The sequence below is a fragment of the Monodon monoceros genome, unplaced genomic scaffold (genome assembly GCF_005190385.1).
Source record: "Monodon monoceros isolate NGI ecotype Baffin Bay Population unplaced genomic scaffold, NGI_Narwhal_1 Super_Scaffold_11, whole genome shotgun sequence".
Taxonomy (NCBI): domain Eukaryota; kingdom Metazoa; phylum Chordata; class Mammalia; order Artiodactyla; family Monodontidae; genus Monodon; species Monodon monoceros.
Window position 1 is genome coordinate 82,844,080 of NW_021703767.1, and position 27,202 is coordinate 82,871,281.

Consider the following 27,202-nt stretch of genomic DNA (forward strand, 5'->3'; position numbering starts at 1 on the left):
CCAGCGGCCCGGGAGGCGGAGGCGCGGGGGAGGAGGCCCCGCTTGGCTCCGCAGCCCCGGATGCTGCATGACTTCATCTTTCCGCCGGCTCCCCTGCTGAGCTAGGGCCGGTCCGGCAGCTAGCCCGCCGCCCGCGCCCCGCCGCAGTCCCGCGCCCACCCCGCACCCGCCATGTCCGAGATCCTGCCCTACAGTGAGGACAAGATGGGCCGCTTCGGCGCCGACCCCGAGGGCTCTGACCTCTCCTTCAGCTGCCGCCTGCAGGACACCAACTCCTTCTTCGCGGGCAACCAAGCCAAGCGACCCCCCAAGCTGGGCCAGATCGGCCGAGCCAAGAGAGGTACGCGGCCGGGGCCCGGAGTCGTCGCTTGACCCAGAAACCCTCCGCCGGGCGCCCCCCGGCTGCAGTTCCCCGCCAAGCGCCAGCAGCTCTTGCCGCAGACCAGCGCAGCCAGCCGCTCGCCGGCCGGGGTTGGAGGGGGGGGTCCCTGATGCAGTGTTGTGTCCCCCTCTTCCCCTCTCCTGGGAAAGCAGTGCCCCGGATTCGATGCTCGCCACCTCTGGAAGTAGAGCCTTGGCACCCGGGCGAAGGGGAGGGGCCGGCCGGGGCATTTGGGGCTGCCTGAAGTGGGAACATGGGGCGACGGGCCGCTTCTTCGGGAGCAAACGCTGAGTCGGTGTATGCTACGGAAGAACCTTCGGGTGGGGAGGGATGTCTGACTGGAGAATGGGCAGGGGGCCGGGGGTTCGCTTGTCCTGGTTGTTTGCATGGGGAAGGGGCTCTGTTAGTGCCAGGATCGGAAGAGGGGTTCTAGCCGCAAGAAGGTTAGGTTGGGTAGAGGGCTGGAATAGATGGAGATTCGGTGTGAGGAGGGAATTCTGTTGAAGTGAGGGTCAAGAGGGGGATCCCATGAGCACAAGCTTTCCGATCAGCTCGGATGGAGGAGAGCTCAGGCGGCGGGTGGGTTTGGACTGGAAGGTTGAACGGCTGGAGTCTTTGGAAGAGGGGCGTTCCTCCACAAGGAGAGGAGTGGGTCTGTCGGAGCTGGGGTCAGCAGTGGGTTGAGTCGGCAGGAGAGTTCGGACGGGGAGGTCACTGTAGCACGGAGGTCCGAGGGGCGTCTCTGGGCCACGGGCAGTAGCTGAGCGGGGCGCGGGGACCAGGGCCCCATTCTCGCCGCCGCCCCCCGAGACCGCGCGGCTGACGCGCTTTCTCCCTGCGCAGTGGTGATCGAGGATGACCGGATAGACGACGTGCTGAAAGGGATGGGGGAGAAGCCGCCGTCCGGAGTGTAGACGCGCCGGCTCAGGCGGCGGGCTCCGGGCCCAGCCCCGCGGCGGCCAGGACCGCGGGCCGGCGATGCGGCTGCCGGCCCCCGCCGCCCCGGCCCAGGCGCTCGCGGGCGGGGGCTGCAGGGCCGCGCCGCTTTCGGGTCATAGTCGCTGCCGCCGCCGCCAGGCACTCCGGAGCTGTCCGCTTCAGCACCACGGCGGCGGCGGTAGCGGCGGCGCGGGCCGGCCCGGAGCCCGCCGCCGCGCTCATGCACTTTAGAACCTCGGGCCGCAGCCCCACCCCGCACACCGGAACGGACAGAGACCCGCGGCCCTCAGCCCCGGCCCGTCCCCTCCCGCACGGCTCCCCTGCCCCGCCCCTCTCAGGCAGGTCTGGTCCGCAGACCGGCTGCCTGCCGGTGTCGGACCTCGCACGCGGCCAGGGATGTTTGGCTGCACATTTGCATGAGCTTCCCACCCACCTGAGCCCAGCCCTCCAGGCCGCTCCTCACCCTCCACCCCTGTCTGGCGTGACCCCAGCCTCAGCCTCTTTCTAAGGGACTTCCTCAGCACATTTGTATTTTTATATCCGACTCTTTGTTTACTGATTCCCCTCGTGGTTCATGCCCTCCCCCCCCCCGACGGTCTCGGCTACGCTCTTCTGCGCCTGGCAGATAGGATGGGTGTTGAGGCTGGGATGGGACAAGCCCCTAACATGGTAACCAACCATATGACCAGTCTGCCCATGGCTGACCCCAGGCGGCTCTCTGGCAGACCCCTCCCCTCAAGGTATCACCTTCCAAGGGCCCAGGTCTGATTTTACCTTGGACCCCTGCGTCCTGCCCCTGGGAATCCAAATGGGGGCTGCATTGCATCTTTGGATGACACCTGTAGCCCTAGCCCTGGAGATATTCTCAACCCCAGGGATGCCCTTTGTAAATGTTCCTCCATCCTCACTGTACCAGGAGTGTGTGAATAAACACAGACCCCCCTGTGTGTGCGTGTGTGTGTAGCTGCTGCTTTGGTTTGCTATAGGAGCCAGCCCAAAATGGCTCCAATTCTTTTTGGGGAGGGGAGCAAATACTTGGGAATCTCAGGTGCATGTAACTGACAGAGAAGCGTTGCCAAGTAAACACAGGCAGGTCAGCCTGGCCTGGGAACATCATTACAGCGTGGCCTCCTTGGGTAAATAATACAACCTGAGCAGGATAGGTCACCGGAGTTGGGGCTGGAGCTGGGGCTGGAGCTGGGGTCAGAAGCAATCTAGATTCAAAGTCTGCAGCCTCCTATGAATAAATCCAGGTTGAATGGGGGTCAGTAACAGGCCCCAGGGATACAAGTCTCCAAGTCTGGCTGGCATGCACAGGGGTTGTGCTGAGATTTGCCCCTGGGCATGAATCACTGATGGTTCAGTATGGTGGGGGAGGAAGTTGGGGAATCCAGGAGAGATCTGAGGAGCCTAAGAAGGAAGTCAGAAACCTGAGATTTGGGATCTAGTTTGACCTAGCCTGTATTTTTTTCATGTGGGGTTGCTTCCATCAGCTCTGTCTTAGTTAGGCATGAGGCCCCTGGGATGTGGGCACTTTGGACCTGACCTTAAGCCCTGAGTCAGGAATTCCGAATACTTGAGCCTGGGGCAGAAAGGCAGGAGAACCATGCTTCTGGCCTCACAGCTGAATGGCACTGAGGAAGTCCTCATGATCTGAGTCCTGGAGGAAGCAGGGTGGGGTGGGAGGTCTAGGAGGTGAGAGGATCTGGGCCCCAAGGGCCAGCTGGGCCACACTGAGCTCTTTGCCCTTCTGCATGAGGTAGAAATGGAAGTGGAAACCATTGCCATAGGTTGCATGCCTCAAGGACCAGCCGTAACGAGCTTGGGCATAGTGTCTTGTCCGAAAGTGGGGGGCAGCAGGGGTCATTGAGATGAACTGGCCCCCAGGGACCAGTACTCGGCTCACCTGAAAGGCAGATAGAGAAGCCATTGGTGAGAAGCCCATCTCCAGGTTCTCAAAGGTCAGTATGGCCCCAGATGCCCTCCCAGCGAAATCTCAGGTACTACCCTCCATCCAGTAGCTTAGGGCTCAGGGCTTTCCATGGCAAAAGAGTGAGGCTTCCTCTCTGCCCCTGGTTGTTCCACGGGGGTAGGGCTATATTTTAAACAGGTAGGAGCATAGGAGTGATGTCAGGTGCAGGGGGCACTGCCTTCCTGTCAGCTGCTTACCTTCCCTGCCTGGAACCTGGCCGCTACCTCATCTCTATGGCAACACAGTATTCAATCCTCAGCCTCTTGTGAGCCTGGCCACTCCAGCCCCCTTCAATCTCGATCCAGCTTAACACCCGCTTCCTTCAGGTAACTATAGTCCCGAAGGGACCCACTACTTGTTCCAAACCATGCCTCCTTCTGGCTTCTGAGTTCTTCTAGTCTCCTAGAAACTTAACCCCTCATCCCCACCTCTTGATCAGCCATCTTTCCCTTGGTGCTCCCTCACCTCACTCAGCACCTGGTCCACAGTGTGGATACCTTCAGAGGACACGTTCCAGGGATCCCGTTCTCCAGTCAACAGGGCATCCAGCGTGCCCTTCTCGAGCACCACGTCAAAGGAGCCACTGGGGAAGCCCAGTGCCCGCACGTCCATGGTCTCCCAGCGCAGATCGGGCACGTGGGCATATCGAGCCCGCATGGCAGCCACCACTACTGATGAGCAGTCCACACTGGTCACATCAGGGAAGCCCCCAAGGAGTAGTTCATAGCTCAGGGCACTGTTTCCACAGCCTGGGGTGAGAAGGGGTGGATGACAAAAGGTCTAGGTTAGCTTTGGTTCTCACCTCCCCAATTATCCATCCACTCTTGGCCTGTTTTCTCTCAGCTCAAACCCTCCCGTACTGAGGGAGAAGCAGCATGGTACAAGAGCATGAGCCTTAGAGTCATACAGATCTGGGCACATATCCTGGCTCTATCATTCCTGGCTGTGTGGACTAAAGCAAGTCGTTTACATACTAGGAACTTGGATTTCCTAGTCACAAAAATGAAGATAACAATACCTAGCCTACATGTAGGATGTGATGTTCTAAATTTAAAAACTGAACAGCTGAAGAGTAGGAGCTTTGAACTTAGGAGTTCAAAGATTTGGGTTCTGATATCTCTAGTCATGCAGTCATGGCAAGTCATTCAACTCAGCCTCAGTTTCCTCAGACTCAGAATGGGGATAATATTGGCATCATAATATTATTAATAGGCTAATGCTAGTATTATCCTAATTCCTGACCTCTCAGAGATCCTCTGATGATATCAGCCCTGGGAAGACTTCATGTTAGGGGTTTTTATCTTACTTTGCTTTCCAAGGCAGAATTAACAAGTGAAGGGGAAACTAAGTGGGGACACACAATGGAGATGATTCCTTGTAATTTCTTCATGTATGACTGAGCGCCACGTATTGGGTTCTGCTGATGAATAAAGAGCTTCTGCCCTCAAGGAGCTGATGCTCTGGTGAGAGGAACAGATGTGTAGTCAGAAAACTGCCACATAATGCAACGAGAGTTTCAATAGGGACAGGCTGCAGGAGCACATAGGAGAGTCCCTGTCCCCACCTTAGATGGGTGGGCCAACAGAATCGGGGGAACTGACAACCAGTCAGAGTCTTGAAGAATCATAACACTCTGGTGCGAAGTGCCCAGAAAGCAGTCCCAAAGTGGTGGAGGGTGGAGGTTAGAGGAGTGGATGTGGACCTACTGCCCAGTGGGCATGGCTTCCTTCAAAGATCTGTTGGCCTCTTCCAGGCCCTCTTGTGGTCAGTATCAGCCCAAGAACAGGCCTGGATTACAGTTCTTGGTGGCCTCACATGGGGATCCCCAGCTCTTGGGATTAGATTGCCTTTAATCCCCATTTGCCTCCCTAAGAGGATCACAGAATCAGCTGTTGGGATAGCCCTAATCCAGCAGGCAGAGCTTGGCACCTGGACAGGTGCCAGAGACTGCTGGCTGGTCCCCAGCTGCCCCTGCTTGTGTTCCTCCTCAGGCTCTGGGGCTCAGGAAGAGTACAATCTTACCTGGGAAAACCCAATGTGTGCGTCCCAACACTGGAACCACAACAGGCTCTGGGACGGGAGGTGAGGGTGGCTGAATAGGAGACTCTAACCCAGTTCAGCCTGAAATCCCACTGGGTTCTCTGACCACAATGCCTTCATCACTCAACACCTGACCTCATATGCCTGCAGAGCTCTGCCTAACTGTGGACAAACCCAAATTTCCTTCCTTCTTTTCCTTTGGTACAGGAATGGTATCTCCCAAAACAACTTTATTAAAGATGAATGGAAAATAAAACTTGACCACAGGGCCAGTTATGCCTACAAAGCAGTGATTTGGGGCTAACAACTAAGATGAGGCTTGGAACCGCCACCGCTTCCCTAGGTGAGGCCTTAGGGAAGCAGAGCTCTGGAGAACTGAGCCAGATCCAAGAACCCATCATATGGGAGCCCAGAGCTATGTGGATGCTATCCCAACACCAAGAGACTGAAGTGTAAACCAGAATATCAATTCGCTTATTTATAATAGGAAAAAATAGCCACCATGGGGTCTGGACAGTCAATCCTCTGGTCAGTCCCTTATGTCTCTATAGGAAATGCAAATTGAAGCCAAATTATAATCAGAAGATTCTACAGAGCATGGAGTCAAGCAAGAAGAGAGAATCAGAGAAGTATAATGACAGCAAAACTGGGACGGCCACATGAACTCATCTGTAATGAGGAATCTAGCCATAGGGACCAGACACACAAGTCTTCAGGCAAGGTACTCTTTCTCCGATCAGTCCTGGAGAAAGTGCCTCTCTGACTCCCATTTTCAATAATAATAATGACAGCTAACAGTTTTTGAACACTAGGTCCCATGCTAAGTACTTTATAAGGATTATCTCAGTTTATTTTCCCAGTAGCTCCATACTGAAGATTCTATTGTAAAAACCATCACCATTTTCTAGTTGTGACACCAACTGTATAGCCTGAAAGACCTAAAATATTTACTATTTGGCCATTTTTCAGAAAAAGTTTACTGAACCCTAACCTAAAGTAGTTCTCTACCTCTAGGGGTTGCCATGAGGATTAAATAAGTTAGAAAGGGCTCACCACATTCCCTAGCACCTACCAGGTGTTCAATTTGTCTGTTTAGGTGGAATGTAACATAGGGTAGCCCCCAAGCTGTGGGTCCTGTTCTTAGATCTTGGGAATCCTGTCTGGAAAGTTTTTCTTTTTGATTTTTAGACTTTTCCCTCCTCTATCCAGAAAAGGATATCTCCCAATCGGGCAGAACTTAAGGCAGTGTTACTCTGCCAATTACCAGCATGAGAATCAGTCTGTGGGTTTGTTGAAAATACAGACCCCGGGACCCGCCTTAGACCATCCCTGGAATTATATACTCAGAGTGGGGTCCAGTTTTCCAGGTTATTACACTAAAGCTTGAAAAACATAGATCTATGGTAAATCTATAAATAAATGCAATGGTTTAAAGCCACAAAACTCAAGAGAGGTTTTACCTCTGGGGGGAAGAGGTTTGGGGGACCACACAGAAAACCTTGGATATACAAGGCTTTTTATTTTGTCAGGCTTTTTTCTAGTTATCTTTCATACTCACTCAATCATCTTAAAAACCTGATAAATAAGTATGTACTCTTACTTTTTTTTTTTAAGGCTGAGAAAATGGAGGCACAGAAATTTAAGTATTTTGCCCATGATTCCACAGCTAAGATGACATGTGCTGAGATCCCTACATAATTAGCTGCCTCCAGGGTTCAAGTTCTTAAGCACTTTCTAGTCCTAGGAATGCTGTATTTCTCAAACCGAGTAGGGTATACACACACATTCGAGTTATTATTTATACCTTACATATATACTGTATTATAAATGTCTCATATATGTGAAATATTTCACTTAATACATGGTTTTAAAAATAGCAAAATAAAAACTATAATTGGAAGGAAATCCGTTGTTTAATCAAACTTCACTGGAGCCCCCAAGGCTGGCAGTGGAAGAGAACCCCAAGGGGGGCAGGTGGACCTCTCAGAGCCCCACCTGAAACCCCAGTACTTATTCCTTTTGGGGAGTCACACCAATCTCGGCTGCAATCTCCCCTCAGAGGGAGCTGTCCTCATCCTCACTGCACACGGTGGGATGGGGGTGGGGTGGGGGGGTGGGGAGGACGACGACATAGGACCAAGTTTCAGTTAGAGCTTGGAGAGTCAAGAGATAACTCTCTAGGCGACAATGGCTCATGGTGCCCAGTGGCGCACACAGAAAAGCGCTAGGCATTGCGCTCGAGGTGCCTGCACGTGCCTTATCCGACTTGATTTCGCAGCCCCATTTCTAGAAGTGAATCCGGGGCTCAGAACAGGCTCATGATTTGTCCTAAGTCCTACAGTCAACTAGCGCTGGGACTTGAACTAGTTACTGTGAACTCTCCAGTGCTCGAGGCTGCCTCCCTAGGGTCCGGAAAGGGGTCATGGGTCACCTACCACACTCAGACTCAGAGAGACTGTCTTTCTCCTGGGGGTCCCCGGACTAAGAATCTCTTGGCTCCTGTTTGCCCTGGCTAAATACTGCCGAGATTCTAAAGGTACTGGATCCTGACTTCTGACTGGGGAGTCCTCTGAGAGGGGCAGGCAGGAGCGAGGGGCGGGGCCAGTCCAACCAGCTCCACCTGGGCTGGGCAGCCCCGGGACTACCCACCTAGCACGAGGATACGGTCCTCCGGCCTCAGCTCCGGCTCTAGGAGGTCACGGAAGGAAGAGAAGTCCCCGAACCACTCGTAGGGAGCAGAGTCGGCAGCGTCCCGGTAGCGCTGGTCCCAGTACTGGACCTCGCGGTACCCACAGTTCTTCTCCGGTAACTCCGGCAGCGGCGCCCAGGCCCCAGGACAGGCCATGATTGCGGCTGCCGGGCCTTGAAGGCAACTGGCCCCCATGTCTGGGCGGGGCTTGGCCGCTTATGTAGCCAATTGGAATGGCTGCATATAGGAGGCGGGGCCCTTGTGTCTCCGCCCAGCACCAGCAGTTGCTCAACATAAACACGTGGAACTTCCGTCCTCTGCTAAGCGCTCTTGGAAGAATCCTCCGGGTAGGAAAATAATATCGTCCAGACCCTTAATCCTCAGGATGCGCTGCTCACTAACTTCTGAGAGCCACACTCATGGTGTCAGACACACTCCGGCTCGTCATTGCCCCTCTCATATCTTCAGTTTGGCTCCTTCCATTAAGAAGTCTGAAAATTAATGAAACATTCATTTCTTCCTAGTTTTGAGCACCCGAAAGGCTCTGGGGGGTGGCGGGAGTAGCGCGGACAGAGGTCTTGCTCTCCAGGAAAGACTGGCATGAACGCAGATATTACCAACATAGGCGAAGTGTTATGCTAGGCGGGGGAGGTGCGGAGGAGGGGGGGTGAGACATGGCGTGGGCAGGAATGTTACTTTTCTGGGCAAACGTTCGATCCACATTAGCTCTTGTGTGCCCAGGGCTAAGTGTGTACTGAGGAGTAAGACTATTTCTGCTCGTATGGAGCATGCAGTCCATCAGGGGAGACATGTGGAAGAAGTAGATTTTAGTGGAGTAAATAAGGACTCCGGCAACTCCAGTCAGCCCTCGGTCCGTTGGGGCACGCGGCGCGGGAAGCGGAACTCAAGTACCAAAGGGTCGGGCTTCCGGGGTAGCGGGCCCGCAAGTGCGGCGCACCTTCAAGATGGCGGCAGGCCTGAGGAAACGCGGCCGGGCAGGTCCCACAGCTCGGGCGGTGGGACTGTGCGGGCAGTGGCTGCGGCGCGCCTGGCAAGAGCGGCGCCTACTGCTGCTGGAACCGCGCTATACGCTGAAGGTGGCCGCCTGCCTCTGCCTGGCGGAGGTGGGCATCACCTTCTGGGTCATTCACAGGGTGGCATGTGAGTGCGACGAGGGGGAGAGGAGGGTGGGAAGGGGGACCGAACCCCCGACCAAAACTGGGACCCACCTTCGGAGCTCAGACTTAGACCCCTGATCCACTCAGTCATCAGTTGCAGACTCGTATCTTTTACCCAAATCCTGCTCCGCGGAGAGCCAAACCCGATCTTAATCCCTCCCAGAAAACCTGGGTCCAAGTTAATGGCTGCTGCTGCTGTTTGTCTCTGTGGCTTTGGACACGTCAGTTCCCTTGCTGGGTCTCAATCTTCTCATCTGTTCAATTCTGAGGTCTGGAAGTCTCTTCTCAGTGATGGCATTTTCTGACGGGTTGAGTCTGTTTGGCATTATTGGTGACTCCTCTCCAGGCTGAAAACACTGGACTTAAGGCTTACTTGCTAAAGACCATTAATTCAGTACATATTTATTGAGTGCTTATTATATGGCTTACACTATGCAAGGTACCAAGGGTATAGTAGTGAAAAAGATAGACACATTTCCTACTTACGTGTGTGGGCCTGGACAAAGATAACAGAAGATTACAACACATCATATTCATCATGATGGTGGTAGACAGGGTGCTATAAAGGACATAGGAGGGCACTTAATTCAGACTTGAGGAGTCAGAGAAGGCTTCCGAGAGAGTCCTCCTCGAAAGATAAGAGCTAGTTCCTTGAGGAAAGAGACAAAAGGGGTGTGTGTGGGGGGGGAAGAGTACTCTAGGCAGAGAGAATCCTGTATCAAAGAGCTCCTGTCAAAAGAGAAAGTCTATTTCCTTTGAGGAACTGAAAGAATTTTTTCAGAGCTGGAGCACAAATCAAGTGAGGGTAGTACTAAGAGATGAGATTGCAGAAGTCGAGACAAGATCGTGAAGGAATCTGTAAGCTGTGTTAAGGAGATAGTTAGCATGGTGGTTAAGAATTTAGAGCTCCATGTGTTCCAGTCTCAACTCTACCCTTCCTAGCTCAGTGTTCTTGAGCTAGTCACTTAACCTTATTAATTCATAATTTCATCTTCTAAAAATGGGAAGAATAGAATTTGGTCTTTATCTTAAGAGCCTTGGGGAATCATTGAAGAGTTTTAAGCAGAGAAATGTGATATGATTTCTATTATAGGATGAGCTCTCCGGTTACAGGGTGGAAAATATATTGTAGTGGGGTGAAAGTGGAAGCTGGGAGCCTAGTTAGGGAGCTTTTGCACCATTGTGGCTAGAGATTATGTTAGGCCCAAATTTGAGTGCATGATAGCAGAGAAGGATGAGATAGTAGAGATATTTAGGATAAAGAATAGGCAGGGGACTTCCCTGATGGCACAGTGGTTGAGAGTCCACCTGCCGATGCAGGGGACACGGGTTCATGCCCCAGTCCGGGAAGATCCCACATGCTGCAGAGAGGCTAGGCCCGTGAGCCATGGCCACTGACCTGTGCGTCCGGAGCCTGTGCTTCGCAACGGGAGAGGCCACAACAGTGAGAGGCCTGCGTACCGCCAAAAAAAAAAAAAAAAAAAAAGAATAGGCAGAACTTGGTGACTGGGGGTTGGAAATGAAAGAGAAGGAAGTATCAAAGGTGTTTCGCAGGTTTGTGACTTGAGCAGCTGAGAGGTTAATGGTACCATTCATGGAACCCAGGAAGGGGAGCAGATTTGGAGTGGAAGGTTATGAGTTCCATTACAGACATGTTTGAGTTTGAGATACCTGGGTTCACCCAGAGAATGTCAGATAGGCCTTTAGAGAAGGGGTTATGATAGAAGTCCCGAGGATGAGCTGGAACTCTGTGCTTTGATGGGCTGAGGCAGAGAAATTCTGAACCTGGAAGTAACCACACCATCCTGTCGTTTTCCAGATACAGAGATTGATTGGAAAGCCTACATGGCTGAGGTGGAGGGTGTCATCAATGGCACCTATGACTATACTCAACTGCGGGGTGACACTGGACCTCTTGTGTGAGTGGGGATCGGCTGTTCAGTGAGGATGGGAGGGGCTGGCTGGATGCCAGGCCGGATAGCTTGACCCAGACTCACGTTCTTTCTCCTCTTCCAGGTACCCAGCTGGCTTTGTGTACATCTTCATGGGGCTATACTATGCCACTGGCCGGGGCACTGACATCCGCATGGCCCAGCACATCTTCGCTGTGCTCTACCTGGCCACTTTGCTGCTTGTCTTCTTGATTTACCACCAGACCTGCAAGGTGAGTCCTCACTACCAGGAACAGGGGGCCCCAAACTGGGAGGACTGGGGAGTGGGGATGGTTCAGGGTTGGTGAGCTGACCTTTTTCCCCACTGTGCCCACCTCTCAGGTACCTCCCTTCGTCTTTTTCTTCATGTGCTGTGCCTCTTACCGTGTCCACTCCATCTTTGTGCTGCGGCTCTTCAACGATCCAGTGGCCATGGTGCTGCTCTTCCTCAGTATCAACCTCCTGCTGGCCCAGCGCTGGAGCTGGGGCTGCTGCTGTTTCAGGTCAACACCCCTCCCTTCTGGCCCCCTCTTTCATTTTCTGTATTCCATCACTTTCTCCCCAATTTTCTGCAGCAGAGGAAGTAAGGGAGTTGCCAGTGTAGGTCAGTTAGGGCCATACTAGGTGAGTCCAGGATGTGTAGAAAGTCTTCACCCCCAGGCCCCCTACACACACACCCTCTTCCCATCCTCTGTTTCCTCCAGACAGCATCTGCTGTTGGAGTTGGTCATTGCACTTTCTAAATACTCAACATATATTTGCTCACTCAGTCTGGGTGTAGAGACAAGGTATGAGCACCCTACTCCCAGCCTCCTCCCAGGCTTCCTTATCCTCCCTCCAGCAGTTCTGAGTATGAGTGCTCACCCTCTGCCTGGAGCTTGCTGGCAGGGGAGGGGAGGAGTTGCTGTGGTGATGGTGGGCTGTACATCTTTGGTTGGGGTGCATGGCCCTGGAGCTGATCTCCACTCTCCTCTCCCCTATCCACTGCAGCCTGGCAGTCTCTGTGAAGATGAATGTGCTGCTCTTCGCCCCTGGGTTACTCTTCCTTCTCCTCAGGCAATTTGGCCTCCGTGGGGCCCTCCCCAAGCTGGGCATCTGTGCTGTCCTTCAGGTATTCCCTCCTTACCCTTTCCCCTTTCTAATGAAGTGGAGGCCACTCTGTCTGGCCTCCTTTCATCCTTGAGACTTCCTCAAAGACAAGAGACAGAGTTTTGGAGTTGATTCTGATCTGGGCAGCCACCACCTCTAGGCTTTGGTTTCTTTAGCTGTCAAACAAGGGTGTTGAACTACATGGTCTCTCAGTCTTTCTAACTCTGCGCATTTATGACTTGGTGAATCCAAACTTAAAGCACTGTTATTACCTGCTTCTTTGGCCCAAGGCTCTTGTCTGGGTGGGTGGGCCGGCTTTCTTGCTATTCCTGGTGGGAGTTAGGGATCCTCTGAGACCTATACCCTGTTCCCCCTCCTCTCAGTGATTAGCATGAGGCTGAGGGTGAGCCTGGGCAGCTCTGTTGACATCACACCCATCCTCAGGTGGTGCTGGGGCTACCCTTCCTGCTGGAGAACCCCGTCGGCTATGTATCCCGCTCCTTTGACCTTGGCCGCCAGTTTCTCTTCCACTGGACAGTGAACTGGCGCTTCCTCCCCGAGGCCCTCTTCCTGCATCGTGCCTTCCACCTGGCACTTTTGACTGCCCACCTCACCCTGCTCTTGCTCTTTGCCCTCTGCAGGTGGCACAGGTGAGAAAGGGGAGCAATTTCATGAGCAGACATGGGGGAAGGAGTGAAGGGCCTAGGCCTTAGGGGCTGCATGGGGAGATGTTGAGCTCCGCTTGGCCCACAGTGGGGGCTTGATAAATATCTCAATGGCTTCTCCCCAGGACAGGGGAAAGTATCCTGTCACTGCTGAAGGATCCCTCCAAAAGGAAGGTTCCACTCCAGCCCCTCACACCCAACCATATCCTTTAAATCATGGGAAGGTAAGTCTTGCCCTCTCCAGCTGAAGTTGGGGTCCTTGTCAACTAGCCCTGCATGGCTGGTGACCTGGGAGAGGGAAAAGGAGTTAGCAGTAATAGCTACAGGGCCCATTCATAGAGCTCTTACCAATACTGTGCTGAGCACTTTACATATTTAAGCATTTTTTATTCTTTGTTCTAAATATTATTGAGTTACCATTATGAGTGCTCACTCTCTGCCTGGTGCTGCCCTAAGAGGTTTACATACATTCTAACGTTTAAAGCTCACAAGAGACTCTGTTTTATCCTCACTTTACAGATTTTAAAGATGGGAAAATTAGGGCTTTAAGAAGTTAAGTAATTTGCCAAGGTCACGTAGCTAGTAAGTGATGCCTCGTTAGGCGTTAGGGCTCTAGATATTACTGCCTCCACATCAGACTGAGGAATAGGTCCAGAGAGGTTAAGAAACTTGCCCAAAGGTATGCATCTAGGAACAGCAGAGCCAAGGGGCTATCTGACCCCAAAACTTTTGTCCCTCTGCTTTGAAACCTCCCTACCCCTTCTGCTCCTGCCCTTGGCCTTGACCACTGTATACAGATTGTTTCTGCCCTCTTCACCTCCAACTTCATTGGCATCTGCTTCAGCCGCTCCCTTCACTACCAGTTCTACGTCTGGTATTTCCACACACTGCCCTACCTCCTGTGGGCCACGCCTGCACGCTGGCTCACACACCTGCTCAGGTACCAGCTGGGACAACCTGGGGGCGTGGGAAGGGGTAGGGAGCTCCTCATCCCAAGACTGTGACCACGGAGGGGCAGGGGGTGAGCTGAAGTGCTGCAGGCCTAGAACCTGGACGGACCTGGAGCTTATTTCTCACCTCCAGGTTGCTGGTGCTGGGGCTCATTGAGCTCTCCTGGAACACATACCCATCCACGTCCTGCAGCTCTGGTGCCCTGCACATGTGCCATGCTGTCATCCTGCTGCAGCTCTGGCTGGGCCCCCAGCCTTTCCCCAAGAGCATCCAGCACAGCAAGAAAGCCCACTGAGATCCATCGCTTCCCCTCCAGTCTATTCTCAGGACCCTGGATGGGGATGGACTGTGTGCCCTTCCCAATAAACTTTATGAAGTCCACTTCTGTGCAGCCTACATGGAGGTACCTGGACCAAGCTGTGAGGGACAGGCACGCAGCAGATAAAGAACTCATTCAGACAGTCCTAAGAGGCACTTTATTGCGTAGGATTTAGGGACTGTGGCTCTCTCCCCTTCTACTGCACTGCACAGAGCTCAGAGGGGAAGGGGCATGGGGCGGAAGGAGCAGGAGAGAGCACAGGCAGGCACTTTTTGTGGGGCAAGAGGATTTTGTGAAGGGAATGAGAAGCAGTAGGGGCGGACTGTCACCAGCCCACCCCTTCCCAGCACCAAGAGGCCGGCTCTGGGTGGCAGTGACTTGAGTTTGTTGGGGGGTGCCAGCCAGAGCAACCGGTGACCCTCACATGTTTGCTGGGCTGTAGCACAGCAGGTGCAGCTGCAGGTTCTGGTCCCAGTGGCGCAGCAGCAGGAAGAGACCCCGGGCTGCGGCCTTGAGGTTGGCCAGGTCGAGGCCGTCGGGCAGGTGCTGGGCCCGCAGCCAACAGTCAGCCTTAGCTGCCGCCAGTTCCCACTCGCCGAAGGCCGCGGCACAGCGGTGCTCCAACCACGCAAGCGCCACAGCAGTGGCCCAAGTCCGGCCCCGCAGGTCGGCACCACCAGGCCCTTCTGCCCCCTCCGAGGCCTCGGTGTCTGAGCCCCGGCCACTGTCCACCTGGCCTGGACCCTCGGAGCCCGAGCTGGGGGATGGGCTGCAAGAGGCCGTGGCACTGTCACCCTGGCCAGCACCATGGCCTAGAAGTGCCCAGGGAGAGGAGGCCGAGGTGGGGCTAAGGCTGGTGCGATGCGCAGCGAAGGGCGAGGCGCGGCACAGGCGCTCCCGCGAGATGCGCACTGCTGCGCAGAAGGGCGCGTCTAGGCGGAAGGAGCCAGGTGCCTCCTGCAAGCGCACCTGAGGAGAGAGGAGGTGGGGGGAGAATCGAGCTGAGACAGCGCCCTGGCCCTGGCAGCGCCACCCTCCACCTCCCGAGTCCTCACCAAGGGCAGGTAGTCATGGTTGCTGCCTTCACTGTTGCTGTCACTGGCTTGGCCCGTGTTGGGGCTGCAGAGTCTATGGCTGTCTGGGCCTCTGGCCTTCTGACGGCCCAGGCTGAGCCGAGAGGGAGGCTCGGGGGGCAGACGATGAGGACCTCCGATGGGGGCTGCGCGGTCCCCCAAAGCAGAACTGGAGTTGCCAATTTGGTCCGGCTCCCAGCCGCCTGCCAGAGAGCCTCCCTTAAGTCCTGAACTGGAGCCATTCAGTGGTGGTCCCTAAGCCTGGTTGGTCCCTACCATTTACCCAAATTTGAGTGTTACCTTTAGAGTGGACGGCTGTGGGCAGAGGAGCTGCATCTAGATGACCTTGAGAGGCAGGAGGGGTGCCTGGGGGTTCGGCTGGCTCTGCAGGGGCACAGAAGACAGGGGTGAGGTATGTCTCAGAGGGTGGCCAGTGAGATGGGAACCCGCACCTGGGAGGTCACCTGGAAGGGACCTTACCTACCTGAGCTGTGCACCTGCAGGGCTGAAGGTAGGACCTCTCTGGTGGCAGCATCCACAGCTACAGGGCAGGTGAAGCAGGAAGGGGCAGAGCTGACCTTGCTTGTCTGAAGGGCTCGGAGCCAGGGCCTCCGGGCATGACCTGCAAAACCAAGGGGCCGGGCTTCCCTGGTGGCGCAGTGGTTTAAAATCTGCCTGCCGATGCAGGGGACACGGGTTCGAGCCCTGGTCCGGGAAGATCCCACATGCCGCGGAGCAACTAGGCCCGTGAGCCACAACTACTGAGCCTGCGCGTCTGGAGCCTGTGCCCAGCAACAAGAGAGGCCACGATAGTGAGAGGCCTGCGCACCGCGATGAAGAGTGGCCCCCACTTGCCGCAACTAGGGAAAGCCCTCGCACAGAAACGAAGACCCAACACAGCCATAAATAAATAAAATTTAAAAAAACGAAAAACAAAAAAACAAACCAAGGGGCCACATGTTGACTGGGAGGGGGGTGTGCTCCCAGCACCCACTCTCTACAAAGGGCTTCACAGAAAAAATCTTAGTGCTCCCATAGCTTCTCCCTCTGTACACATTTTTGGGGTTTTTTGGCCGTGCCTCCAGGCTTGCGGGATCTTAGTAGTTCCCCGACCAAGGATTGGACCTGGGCCCCAGCAGTGAAAGCACCGAGTCCTAACCACTGGACCACCAGGGAATTCCCAGCCTTCTGTCCACTTTTGAACAGAGTGGAGTTCCTTCTTGGGGTCAGCTCAGACTCCTCAGCTTTGACTGACAAGAAGTGGTTAGGCTGAACACTCAACCACATTGTACCAGGACTAGGCCCCCGGTCACCTACAAATTCAACATCCTGGATACAGCCCAGAGGAGGCATTGACTGTGGTACCTTTTCCATCCGTTCATTTCAGCACTGCCCAACAGAACTTCCTGCAATGATGGAAATGTTCTACATCTGCATGATCCAGTATAGTAGCCACTAGTCCCATGCGCCTATTAAGCACTTGAAGTGTGGCTAGTGCAACTGAAGAACTGACATTTTAACTTTATTTAATTTTAATAATCTTCCTAAATGACAGATTTGTTTTTATGTTATGGGCACTGTGAATCATTACAAGATGAAATTCCCTCTCTGTTGGCTGCTAGGAAGCTTGCCAGTTTGGGGTCCCATGCTTGCAAGGGCACAAAACCTCATGGTGTGCATCTTTGATATAATCTCATTCTCTGCTTCCTTTTATTATCCCTTTTTTCCCCATTGCCCTGCTAATTTTTTTTTTCTTAACAATGTGGGTGAGCCACCTCAAATCACTTGTGAGCAAGGTGAGGTGCCTATGCCTCTGCCACTCTCTGTCCCATACAGGCTCCTTGAGCCCTGACTGGGGCCACCAGCAACTCACCCCGGTCAGCCCTGGTCTCGCCCCGTCCTCGGAGAGCCAGCTGCTCGTTGTCCCGGACCACAGAAGCCGCTGTCAGTCGATGGAGTGCTTGGTCCCAAGCATTTCCGCTTTCAGGGGGTGACGGAGGCAGTGAGCCAGCATCCCTAGGTCCCCACAGCATCTCCAGCCCAACGCCCACCTCCCAGCTCATAGGCTGCTCCCCGCACAGGGCCCGGATCACCACATGGCAGCGTGGAGGCTGGGGATGCAGTGGTATTGCTGGAGGGGCCAACTCCCCACTGGGGGGAACAGCCGTGAACAAGAAGGGTGGTTCCATCAACATGTCCCAGTCCATGGGGGCTGGGGAGAGCAGGTTTCCTGGGGAGAGACGATGGTAGGAGCAGGGGCAGTGGGGTGCCCTGGGCTCCACCTCCCCAAGGTTTACTTGGTGTCAGAACCCGACTCCCCATAACCCTTACCTGAGTCATCCAGGCCCTGTCCCAGCAGCTGCCCTGGCTCAGGGCCTGGCCCATCTGGTGCTACACCCAGAGAGGGGTGCCGGAGATGGCCAGGGACTGAGTTCACCCGGCCTGGGGGTGATGAGAGGCTTCGGCCAGTTAGAGCTGCTCTGCGTCGACGGCCCAGCACCTCAGCACTGAAGGCCCCAGTCTGCATGTGTGAAGGTGGTGGGGGGTCCAATGGTCAAGGAATGCAGAGCTCCTGGCCATCAGACATACATACACAGCTGGCCACATGCCCCTTTGTCTGGAACCCTGGATGGCTGCTCACCACCCTTAGGGGTGAGGCCAGACTCCTGGCGCCTGACCCCCTTCCCATCGTCATCTCACTCCATGCCTATGTCTCAGTTGAGGTTATTGCTTGTCTGTTTTTATTCATGTCTTCTCCCATTTTGCCTAGCTAACTTCTTATTCTTCCAGAGGTGCCTCTTGCTTTCCTGACTCCCTCAGACAGGGTTAGTCACCTTGACTCTGAACCCCCATAAAGCCACATCCCTGTGCTCATCAATGTATGTTGCATGGTATCATCACTATACATTATACCATCATTACCCATCTATTTCTTCAGGTAGACTTAATGGTAACCACTGCACAATTTATGGCATACAGCCAACGGTCAATAAATATTTGCTGGATACATGGTAGATGGATGTGGATTGAATCTCACCTTGACTGGAGCCAGTGGGGGTGGAGGCAGGGGGCAGGAGTGGGAGCCAGCAGATTCTCCCCAGGCCAGGCTGCGGCAGCCCTGCTGAGAAGGGGGATCCAGGGGAGCACTGCCTTCGGGGGACCCAGGGCCCTGGGAGACGGGGGACTCGCTGCTGCCTGTGGAGCCTGGGCCTGGCTCTGGGCTGGCAGAGCAGTGGGTAAGCACATACTGCTCCCGGATGTACGAGGACTGGAAGATGCGGCGCCATATGGCTGTGTCAGAAGAGGGGTTAGGTCCAGGGTCCGTGACTGGGTCTGTCAGAGCATCAGTACCTATTGGGAGGCAGGAGAATAGATCCCAGCCCTGGCCCCTCCCACTGCCCACTCCTCCTCCAACACACATACACTCAGGCACTCACTCCGATCTGAGTCCCTGGCAGCCCACGGGCTGGACAGCTCTGCTGACACAGTGCCTGTTCCCAGTGGCTCTGAGGTGCCAGTGGGCTCAGTGCCAGGGCTGGTGGCAGATGGTGCTTCCTCTGGGGATGGGAACACGGAGCTGCCCAAGCTCTGCCAGCCAGGCTCTTGGCCCTGGAGAGGGATAGACGTTGGGGGAAAAAAACCAACAACTGATTATAGTTATACACTACCTCTTTCCAAACAGGATTTAAGATGACTCACTGCAAGAGGCGATAAAGATAATAAACCAGAAGTGAAAGCCCAGTACTAAGGAAAGAGGAAGCATACATGCTGACCATAGGGTTACTAGAGATGCTGTGGCTGAGCTTCAGGTTTGGCCCTGAGCTTCCTGGCAGCCAGGGAAAAAGACAAACAGTCCATTATACAGCTCTGCTGATCAAAAAGTAGGAAGCATGCTTGGTTCTAGAGAGATAAAGCTTTTCATAATAAAAATAACAATCATTTATCCAACTCCTCCTATGTGTCAAGTATCCTATCAAGAGCACACATGTTATGACTTCTAATTACAACCTTATGAAAAAAATCAGTACAAGGAAATGGGCTCAGAGAGGTTAAGTGACTTGTCCAAAATCAAATAGTTAGTACATGGCAGAGTTGGGATTTGAGATTTCATTTAGACAATGCTCTGTCTGTCCCTGAATGTTACAGGAAATAATCCAGATGGTGCTTTTTGCAGGCACTGTGTGAAGTAATGAGCAAGTTTCAACAAAAAGCTTGAAACTAATGCTGGCACTGTTCCCTGTAACTGTGTGCTTTAGTGACCAAGGGTAGCACTTTACAGGACAGCTCAGTGGAAGACCTTATGAGGGAGGCAGGCTGCAGTCACCTTGAGGGACCCAGTATCGTCTCTAAGGAGGTCTAGTGGGTAGCAGTAGGAGCGTTTGGCAGAGAGAGGCACAGGGAATAGGAAATAGGTTTTGCAGAGATGCAGGGGCTTCAGCCATCCCAGGCCCACCTCCCACACCCCAGCCCAGGCTTACCCCTAGGGGGCGGGACCGGAAGCCGTCCACCCTGAAGAGTGAGCAGTAACCGAGCAGCTGGTCCCCAGGATAGAGCGCTGGGATCTCCCGGGGCGTCAGCAGTGCCTCCACCGCATCGGGCACAAACCAGTCCACAGAGATGTCGCTCAACGCGGGCTCCAGTGCTTTCCGCAGGGCCTGCACCAGCTGTGAGGAGTGACCAGAGGGAGGCCATGGGAGAGAAAGAGGTGCCACACAGCCAACAGAGTGGGAAGGCTGCCCTTCTGCTGATGCCATCTACCCAGCCCCTGGCTGAGGGGAGCAGGGTCCGGCTGGGGTTGGGGGAAGGAATGGGGGTAGGAACAAGCAAGGGGACTGAGTGTTCAGTGCTCAGGGCTCGGTGCTTCTCCTGGCCTGAACTGTGCCACGTGGATAAGGCAAGACTTTTCAAAGATATGGCTTAGTACCCGGACAAAACTGAGAGCAAGATTTGGGGAGCAGTCAGAGGCCATGTCCCCCACACTTCCAGTCTCCTGCAGCACCCCACAGCAGGGTGCCTGGAGACCCCACGACCTGACCAGGTTCTGTTTCAGACTCAGTGCAACTTGGGAGGAGGACTTAGACGAATAGGGAACAGGGCCCAGGCTCAAGCTCACCATGGGCTGCAGCCTTTCCCCAGGCCTCAGGAAGTAGGCCTGGCCCCTGCTGAGGGCAGACAGACCCTGCAGCAGCTGGCGGCAGGCAGGCCCCAGCCCAAAGGAGAAGCACCTGACAAGAGAAGGGGAGCAGCCGTGACCTTCCGGAGCCTCTTTGGGAGGCCAATCTCAGGATCCTGCCTCTGCCCACTCCATCCTACCTGGCTGCCCCCCTGTGCCACCTCATGAGCTCCAGGGTTTGGTGGGTCGCAGCAGCCATGGGCGAGGCAGCGGTGAGCAGGAACAGCTGCCGAGGGTGGGCCCTGTGCTGGGGCTGCCCAAGGGCCCAGTCCAGCGCAGACCTCACGTCCGGCGGGCCGCCTGCAGCTGGCAGCATCTCAATGCTCTCGCAGATCAGCTTCACAGCTTCCTGGAGGAAAAGGACATGCGCTGGGCCACACTGGCTGAGACGCCTCTGGCTAGGCCACCAAAGCTCCGGGCCACACTCACATCACTGCAAGGCCGGCTCTCTGGGAAGAGGGGCTGCACCAATGTGCCAAACGTGGCCAGGTTGATGAGTGTCTGGGGCGGGAGCGACTTCACAGCCAAAACGATGGCATCCTGGGGAGAGCCAGGGAGGGCAGGGTGAGGCAGGCCCCACTGGCACCGGTAGAGAACAAGGGATGCCGGATTGCTTGCTTTCTCCAGGCCATGTGTAAAATGAGGGGTAATCTGGGTGAGGCCCTGTGTGTGTGAGACTGTGAGTGAGACCCTGGCATGTGAGGGAGACTCTGTATGAGAGATGATTGTGTATGTGACCCTGGAGGTGTATGTGAATCCTTGGGTTTGAGATTCGGTGTGACTGAATGTAACTTTACATATGAAAGAGGCTCTTGGAATCTGGGAGAAATGCATGTATGTATGAGCATGAGAAGGAGAGAGGGGTGTGTGTGTGTGTGTGTGTGTGTGTGTGTGTGTGTGTGTGTGTGTGTATGTGTGTCTTCGGGAAGCTGCCCCCCAGCCCACCTCAGACCCACTGCTGCACCTAACCCCAGGCCTGCCCACACCGTGCTCCCACAGGCCTTGTGTGCCATGCTGCTGCCATCCAACAGGAAGAGGAGCTCCCGAGTAGCTGTGCCCAGGTGTCCAGGCTTGGAGCTCAGGTCCGGGCAGAAGCTGAGCACCAGCACGGGGTTCAGCAGGATGTCCTTGTGGAAGCGTCGCTGCAGGAACCACACCTGAGCACGGGAGCCCCAAGTCATCCTGGGCCAGGCTGAGTGCAGCTCCGACCTAGGCTGGCAGCAGGACCTAGCCCCGGAGACTTTTTCAATCCAGTCCACCCAGAGGGGGCACCCTTTTGTAGTCATCTGAATAAAAGCGAGGGCAGAGACAAGTGGCTGTCCTCTGCCTAGGTCAGTCCTACCCCCAATCCTCCGAGACGCGTTCCGGGGACGCTTGAGTGGGCCCTCCTGTGAAAATGCTCATCAGCCCTCTGGGAGGGCAGTGGCAGCTACTGAGAGCTCCTGCTGAGAGCAGAAGCCCCCTGCCCATCCCAACGTAAGCCTGCTCGCCTTCTCCTCCTGCACTAACACAGCCAGAAGTGGGACCAGGGGCCAGGCCAGGACCCCAGGCAGCCATACCTGCCGGTCCCCCTCACTGTCCCTTCGCTGCAGCCTCTGGAAATCCCGGCGGGCCCTCACCTGGGCCTCATATTCTGCTGAGCTCAGGCTGCCGGCCTCCAGCATCAGGTGTGGCTGGTGGGGCTCTGGGGAGAAGGGGACACAGCTCTGTCAGGGAAGTCCCTGTCTCTAGACCCCAACTGCTCAGGCCCACTGTCCTGGGAGAACTTTGCCAGTCCGGCCTCCCTGTACCACCAGGCCCACCCTCACAAATGAGGTGGTCCTGAAGCAGGTCAGAGCTGGCCTACTGTGTGTCCCAGTCTCTCACCACTGGGGTGCAGCAGGATCTCCAAGGCCCGGTCGCAGTGGTGGCCCTCTGCCAGTGTGACACAGATGGTGGCTGCAGAGCTGGCATGAGGGGGGGCATCTGCCCGCAGAGCATGAGAGGGGCTCTCCAGGCCTGAGGGATGTAGAGGCAGGGAGAGGTGATGATTGCCCCGCCCCAAGCCAGTACTAAGAGCACAACTATCACCTTCCTAGCCAAGAGTGCTGGGGGCCGGGATCATGGCTGATTGAGCTCAGCTCTCAGAGTCCAAGCTATGGAGTGGGCAAGAGGGGATTTACCTGCTTTCATGGACTGGGAGCAGAATTCCCAGGTGCATCCTGCCTGGCCAAACAGTTCTATATCAACCAACTGCTGATTTAATGTCCTGGTCCACCTCGTGCACAAGAAAACTCAAATTCATCACTTGGACCGGTCTCATTGTGAGCATCTCTCTTCTCATTGGCGAGTGGAGTGGGATATAAATAAATGACACCGACAAACCTAGGGGTGTGTTTGTTGTGTGGAAGTGGCCAGGGGGTGATCCCACTGTGAGACTAGAGGTTCCTAAGGCTTAGGTCCCTGTCTTCTTTTTGTCCTGTGTTCCTCCCATCCCTGAGCCTTCAGTTATTTCCCAGTCAGCTATGCTGGGAGGGGCACCCACCTGCGAGCAGGCATGGCCCAGTCACCAGCATCTCAAAGGAGAAGGTGTATGGGGCCGGGCAACGGGCAGGGCCTGAGAACACGTCCAGAGGGGCAGCTGGCTCCTCCCAGGCCGGCCCATCCCCCTCAGGGCTGCCCATTCCGAAGCAGCTGGTGGGGCTGGAAAGGAACACAAGGAGGGTCACTACCAGGGCCCCTAGCCCCTCTGGCTGACTGGCCTCAGCCCTTCCCCACCCTGCCCATCCCCCGGGGCACCCTGCCAAAGCCCCCTCACCCGCACTAGACCCAGAGAAGCCGAGGGAGGGACGAAGAGAATCACCATAGGCCCAACCTGTCGTCACAGAGCCCCGGAGGCCTGGGGGGCCCCAGCGGGCCTGGCGGGGCCAGAGGGGTGAGCACGGAGGGCAGGGCCACGCACAGCACCCCGTCAGGCCTGGAGGGCAGCTCCCGGCTGCTGCGCAGGGTCACTGTCATGGTGCCGGCTGCGGCGATGAGGCCTGTGGGCAGCACCAGTGTGGACCGGGCCTGGGCCAGATCCAAGACAAGATGACCTATGATGAGTGAGGAAAGGGGTCAGAGGGGGCTGGAAGCAGTCGAGATGGGAGAATCTGGGGGTGGGAGCAGGCACTGAATCAGGGGAGCTTGGGCAAGGAGGATTCTGTGAGGTTGGAGGGATGCTGGGCTAATGCACTGGTGATGCAGGATGGAGGCATGAGATGAACGATGGTTGAAGGAGAGGGAGGTTGATGGTAGAAGGAGCTGGCTGTCATTAGGAAAGGCAGCAGTGACATCACTGCTAATAGAGGGCTGAGGAGGAGAAGGGGGCATGTCCACACCACCCCTAAGGTCCTGGGGGACCCATACCCTCCACCTCTCTTTCTTTACCTGCTCCAGCCTGTTCAACCCTTGGGCCTCATCTTCCTAAAGAACCCTCGCTGACATCTCCCATAGCCTGGTACCCACCTGCTCACAAATTCCCTGCTCATGAACAGTCACGGACTCCCCACTGCCCACTAGGTGTGGCTCCAGAATTTTCTACCCAAGAGGAATTCAGGAACTGTAATCTATTTGGAAGCTAGCTAGAGGACATTTACATACCAAGCACATCATTTTACTTAGATCTCGGTTTGTTTGGGCACGGGTGGAGCCATGGGCATCACCACTGCTGCTAAAGGGAAAATGGCCAGGTGTATACAGTGATGGTCAAGGCCCTACATGGTCTGGCCCCAGCCTACCTTTACAGCCCTACTTCACCTCATTTCCCCACAATAATCATTTACCCATTCTTTTGAAAAATACTTGCTGAATAAATGAAGGGAAGAAAAAAATGGAAGGAAAAAAAGGAAGGTAAGAAGGAAGAAAGGGGCTTCCATCCCAGGCAGCTGAGGCTTGGGACAGTCTGATACAGTGAAGAGAGCACAGTGTCAGGTTTTGAGTCTCCACTCTGTGATTTCTAATTCTATCCTTTGGTAACTCTCTTGTTTAGAGGAGCCTTGGTTTCCTCATTTATAAAATGGGGGTCATAATTATATGTCAAGGACTGCGGTGAGGAATGAATGAGATGATATACATGAAGCATCCAACGTTTAAGAGACTGCTGCTGTTACTTTTGTCACCTATAAAAGGGGGAAGGAGAACAACACTTGCATTACATACCTCTCTGGATTCATGTGAGGTGATATCAGTGACTGGGCTTTGTCAACTGTGAATCACTATAAACATGAGGTATTTTATTACCATCACCCAGTATAACTTACTTCGAAACCTTTGCTTACATGATTGCCCCTGCCTGGGGTGCCTTTCCTCTTCTCTCCATATCACTACATCCAACCCTTCCTTTCAGTCAAATGCTGGCTCCACTTCCTTCTGGAATTTTCCTGAGGCCTCAGCCTAGAGCTCACTCTCGCCCCTAACTACCTGCTGGGCTTGTGCCAACTCTCAACACCACTGAATTCTGTTCCTCTTCTCACCCAGATGGTAAATCCCATGTGCAGGAATCAAGTGAATGTACAAATAAATAAAGGAATGAAGTGCAAGCCAGAAAACCTAGCAAAGGGGTGGGTTTCCATCCCCTCACCCAGCACTCACTGATCCTCTTTGTGCTACATTTTGTGCCGGATGCTGGGATTCTGGGACTCCGAGATGACCAAAACCCGGTCCCAGGCTCAGGAGCTAAAGCTCCAGAGGGAGAGAGAGACGTGTGGACTGCCTGCCTTGTCTATCTACCTGGCTGCAAACCTCGGGTCAGGCCTGGTTCACATTCCCCCAGCACCTGGCCCACGTCAGGCGCCCAGTCCTCGACTGTGGAATAAAGGGATGAATCAATGAATGAAAAAAACAGTGGCTGGAGGGGGGACAGAGAGGGGCGGGATGCAGAGCGGGTGCAGGAACTAAAGTGCGGCTGCTTTCAGGGAGGTGGGGCGGGAAGCGCCCTGGACTCACCCTGCGCACAGCGGCGGGGTGTTGAGGCCCCCAGTGCGGGGCCCACCGCGCGGCAGCAGGCGTCCTGCGAGCGGCGCCGGCTCTGCAGCTGGAAGGAGACGCGCCGTCCGGCGGCCTCCGCCTCGAAGCCCGAAACCACTTCGGCCTCGGCCAGCGGGTACACAAACACGCCTGGGGCGGGAGGGGGTCACAGGCGATGTCGGACCTTGCTAGGCTTGCGCTGGCCACCACCCTGTGCCCCCGCCCGGGCCTCACCGTCCACAGGCTGCGGCTGTGGGTTGTGGTAGGTGAGCCGGGCCCGCAGGCTGAGGCAGGGTCCATTGGCGCAGGCCCGAACCCAGGAGTCCGTGAGCGGCAGCGGCGTCCAGCTGGAGGGGCAGTACAGGCCGGGCATGGTGCCTCTGGTGGAGGGGGTGCTCGATGAGGGGCGCGCGGCGTGAGTTGAGGGCGTTCCGCCCCACCCTCCTGAAAGCAGGCGGGGAGGCTCTAACTCCGGCGCTGGGACGCGGACCTGCAGGGGGCGCGAGGCTGAGCCCGGCCCGGCGGACAGGTGGCGAGGGGAGGGAGGCAGCGGGGGTGGCGGGATGGGCATCTTCGGCGGTTACCTGGGAAGCCGGGGCGGAGCGCAGCTCCAGGCAGCACGGGGACCCGGGGAGCGGAGGGTTAATGTTTAACTGGAGCTACGGGCGCCCAGCAGTCCCGCCGCCGGCTCCTCTGGGGGGGGGGGGGGGGGGTAGTGTCGCAGCTGTTCCATCACACCCTCCCGGGCCTCACCGCCACCCCAGTACCTGCCGGCCCCCCGGGGTTCCCCGCGGCTGCCAGCTGTTGGAAGTGGCGCGGGTGGAGAGATGGAAGATGCTCTGGGTGGGGAGCAAGGGTTTAAAGGGCCAGCATCCTTCTGGGTGTCCCCAGCCCAGCAAGGGATAGCAGGGGCGGGGTGGGACGGGGAGCCGAAGGGCCGCAGTCCCTCTCTCTCTCTCTCTCGGGCTCCTCAACTGACAGGGGCGCTGAGACGGGCTGCAGGCCGGAGTGGAGGGGATTGGGTTGGGAAGAACGAGATGGGAAGCGAAAGGAGGGGGTCTTACGGAGGTAAGACCCGGAGAGGTGTTGGGTAGAGGGATTAGCTGGCATCCGTCCAGGGCACCTCTCCCCATCCTGGCAGAAGTGATCTGGGATTGGGAAGGGGGGCTGAAGTCGCCGCCGCCCGCACAGCCGAACTGTCTATGGATGCTGCGGGCTGGGTCTGGGGATCGTCCCCCTCCCCTCAGGCAGCCCCAGCCTCACCGTGGCGTCCTCTGCGGAGTTCTGGGCGCCACGACGGGACCAGGATAGGTGGTGCCGCCTCTGCGACCCGGTCCACATTCAGTCCGGACACCTGCCGGGCGCCCGCAGCGACCGCTCTGAGTCCGCCCAGGGGCGTCGGCCCGGTGGGTGCTGGTCCCGCCCCCGCTCGGAAGGCGGCCCCTCCAGCTGGCCTTGGCCCCGCCTGTCGCTGCGGCGGGGCTGCTGCTCCCCGCCCCCTTCGGGCGCGGTACCGCCTCCGCGCCAGCGCCGGCCGCTCCAGCCAGACCAGGCGCCGCAGTGCAGGAACCGCGTCCTCGCCCCGCGCAGCCCCCGATCAGTGTGGGGCGGAGGCCTTCGAGGCCCCACCCTTTCCGTCCTTCAGGAAGTGAGGGGCTCTGCAAGTGCAGCAGAGGGGCTCAATTTTCAGTCCCCCCACCCCGCACTGCAGCAACCCCAGCTATCCCGATATTACCCCACCCCTGCCCCCTCACCCCCACAATGGCTCAGCTTTTCATCACTGCAGTGACCCTCATCACTGCAGCGAACCCCAGG

The 27,202-nt window shown here is 55.8% G+C and overlaps 4 protein-coding genes across 6 annotated transcripts; 2 read left to right on the top strand and 2 right to left on the bottom strand.

Moving 5' to 3' along the window:
- Positions 1 to 2,270, top strand: CAMK2N2 (calcium/calmodulin dependent protein kinase II inhibitor 2). The gene is made up of 2 exons (XM_029215215.1): positions 1 to 340; positions 1,226 to 2,270. The coding sequence occupies exons 1-2, from the start codon at positions 172 to 174 to the stop codon at positions 1,294 to 1,296; spliced, it is 240 nt and encodes a 79-aa protein (XP_029071048.1). The 5' UTR covers positions 1 to 171; the 3' UTR covers positions 1,297 to 2,270.
- Positions 2,271 to 2,764: 494 nt separating this feature from the next.
- On the bottom strand, positions 2,765 to 8,203 carry EEF1AKMT4 (EEF1A lysine methyltransferase 4). Its single transcript, XM_029215214.1, has 3 exons — positions 7,983 to 8,203; positions 3,759 to 4,042; positions 2,765 to 3,227 (listed from the first exon to the last, which is right to left on the bottom strand). Exons 1-3 carry the CDS (start codon positions 8,176 to 8,178, stop codon positions 2,940 to 2,942), a joined length of 768 nt encoding a protein of 255 aa, XP_029071047.1. The 5' UTR covers positions 8,179 to 8,203; the 3' UTR covers positions 2,765 to 2,939.
- Positions 8,204 to 8,803: 600 nt separating this feature from the next.
- ALG3 (ALG3 alpha-1,3- mannosyltransferase) lies at positions 8,804 to 15,943 on the top strand. Of its 3 annotated transcripts, XR_003792416.1 has the most exons (10): positions 8,804 to 9,146; positions 11,020 to 11,119; positions 11,217 to 11,364; positions 11,474 to 11,634; positions 12,122 to 12,242; positions 12,665 to 12,870; positions 13,011 to 13,087; positions 13,681 to 13,825; positions 13,969 to 14,239; positions 15,916 to 15,943. XR_003792416.1 is itself a non-coding variant. In XM_029215156.1 (9 exons), exons 1-9 carry the CDS (start codon positions 8,804 to 8,806, stop codon positions 14,129 to 14,131), a joined length of 1,464 nt encoding a protein of 487 aa, XP_029070989.1. In that variant the 3' UTR covers positions 14,132 to 14,299. The 3 variants fall into 3 exon arrangements, 2 of the variants coding, with proteins under 2 accessions (XP_029070989.1, XP_029070990.1); XM_029215156.1 differs by lacking the exon at positions 15,916 to 15,943 and having other exon boundaries at positions 13,969 to 14,299; XM_029215157.1 differs by lacking the exon at positions 15,916 to 15,943 and having other exon boundaries at positions 8,966 to 9,183; positions 13,969 to 14,300.
- Positions 14,403 to 26,068, bottom strand: VWA5B2 (von Willebrand factor A domain containing 5B2). Its single transcript, XM_029215158.1, has 20 exons — positions 25,972 to 26,068; positions 25,622 to 25,877; positions 25,367 to 25,537; positions 23,256 to 23,475; positions 22,926 to 23,083; positions 22,268 to 22,399; positions 21,961 to 22,085; positions 21,403 to 21,558; positions 20,831 to 20,941; positions 20,542 to 20,750; positions 20,342 to 20,453; positions 19,707 to 19,892; positions 18,666 to 18,837; positions 18,266 to 18,579; positions 17,560 to 17,749; positions 17,102 to 17,458; positions 15,713 to 15,850; positions 15,529 to 15,612; positions 15,211 to 15,431; positions 14,403 to 15,124 (listed from the first exon to the last, which is right to left on the bottom strand). Exons 2-20 carry the CDS (start codon positions 25,758 to 25,760, stop codon positions 14,576 to 14,578), a joined length of 3,744 nt encoding a protein of 1,247 aa, XP_029070991.1. The 5' UTR covers positions 25,761 to 25,877; positions 25,972 to 26,068; the 3' UTR covers positions 14,403 to 14,575.
- Positions 26,069 to 27,202: the final 1,134 nt, after the last annotated feature.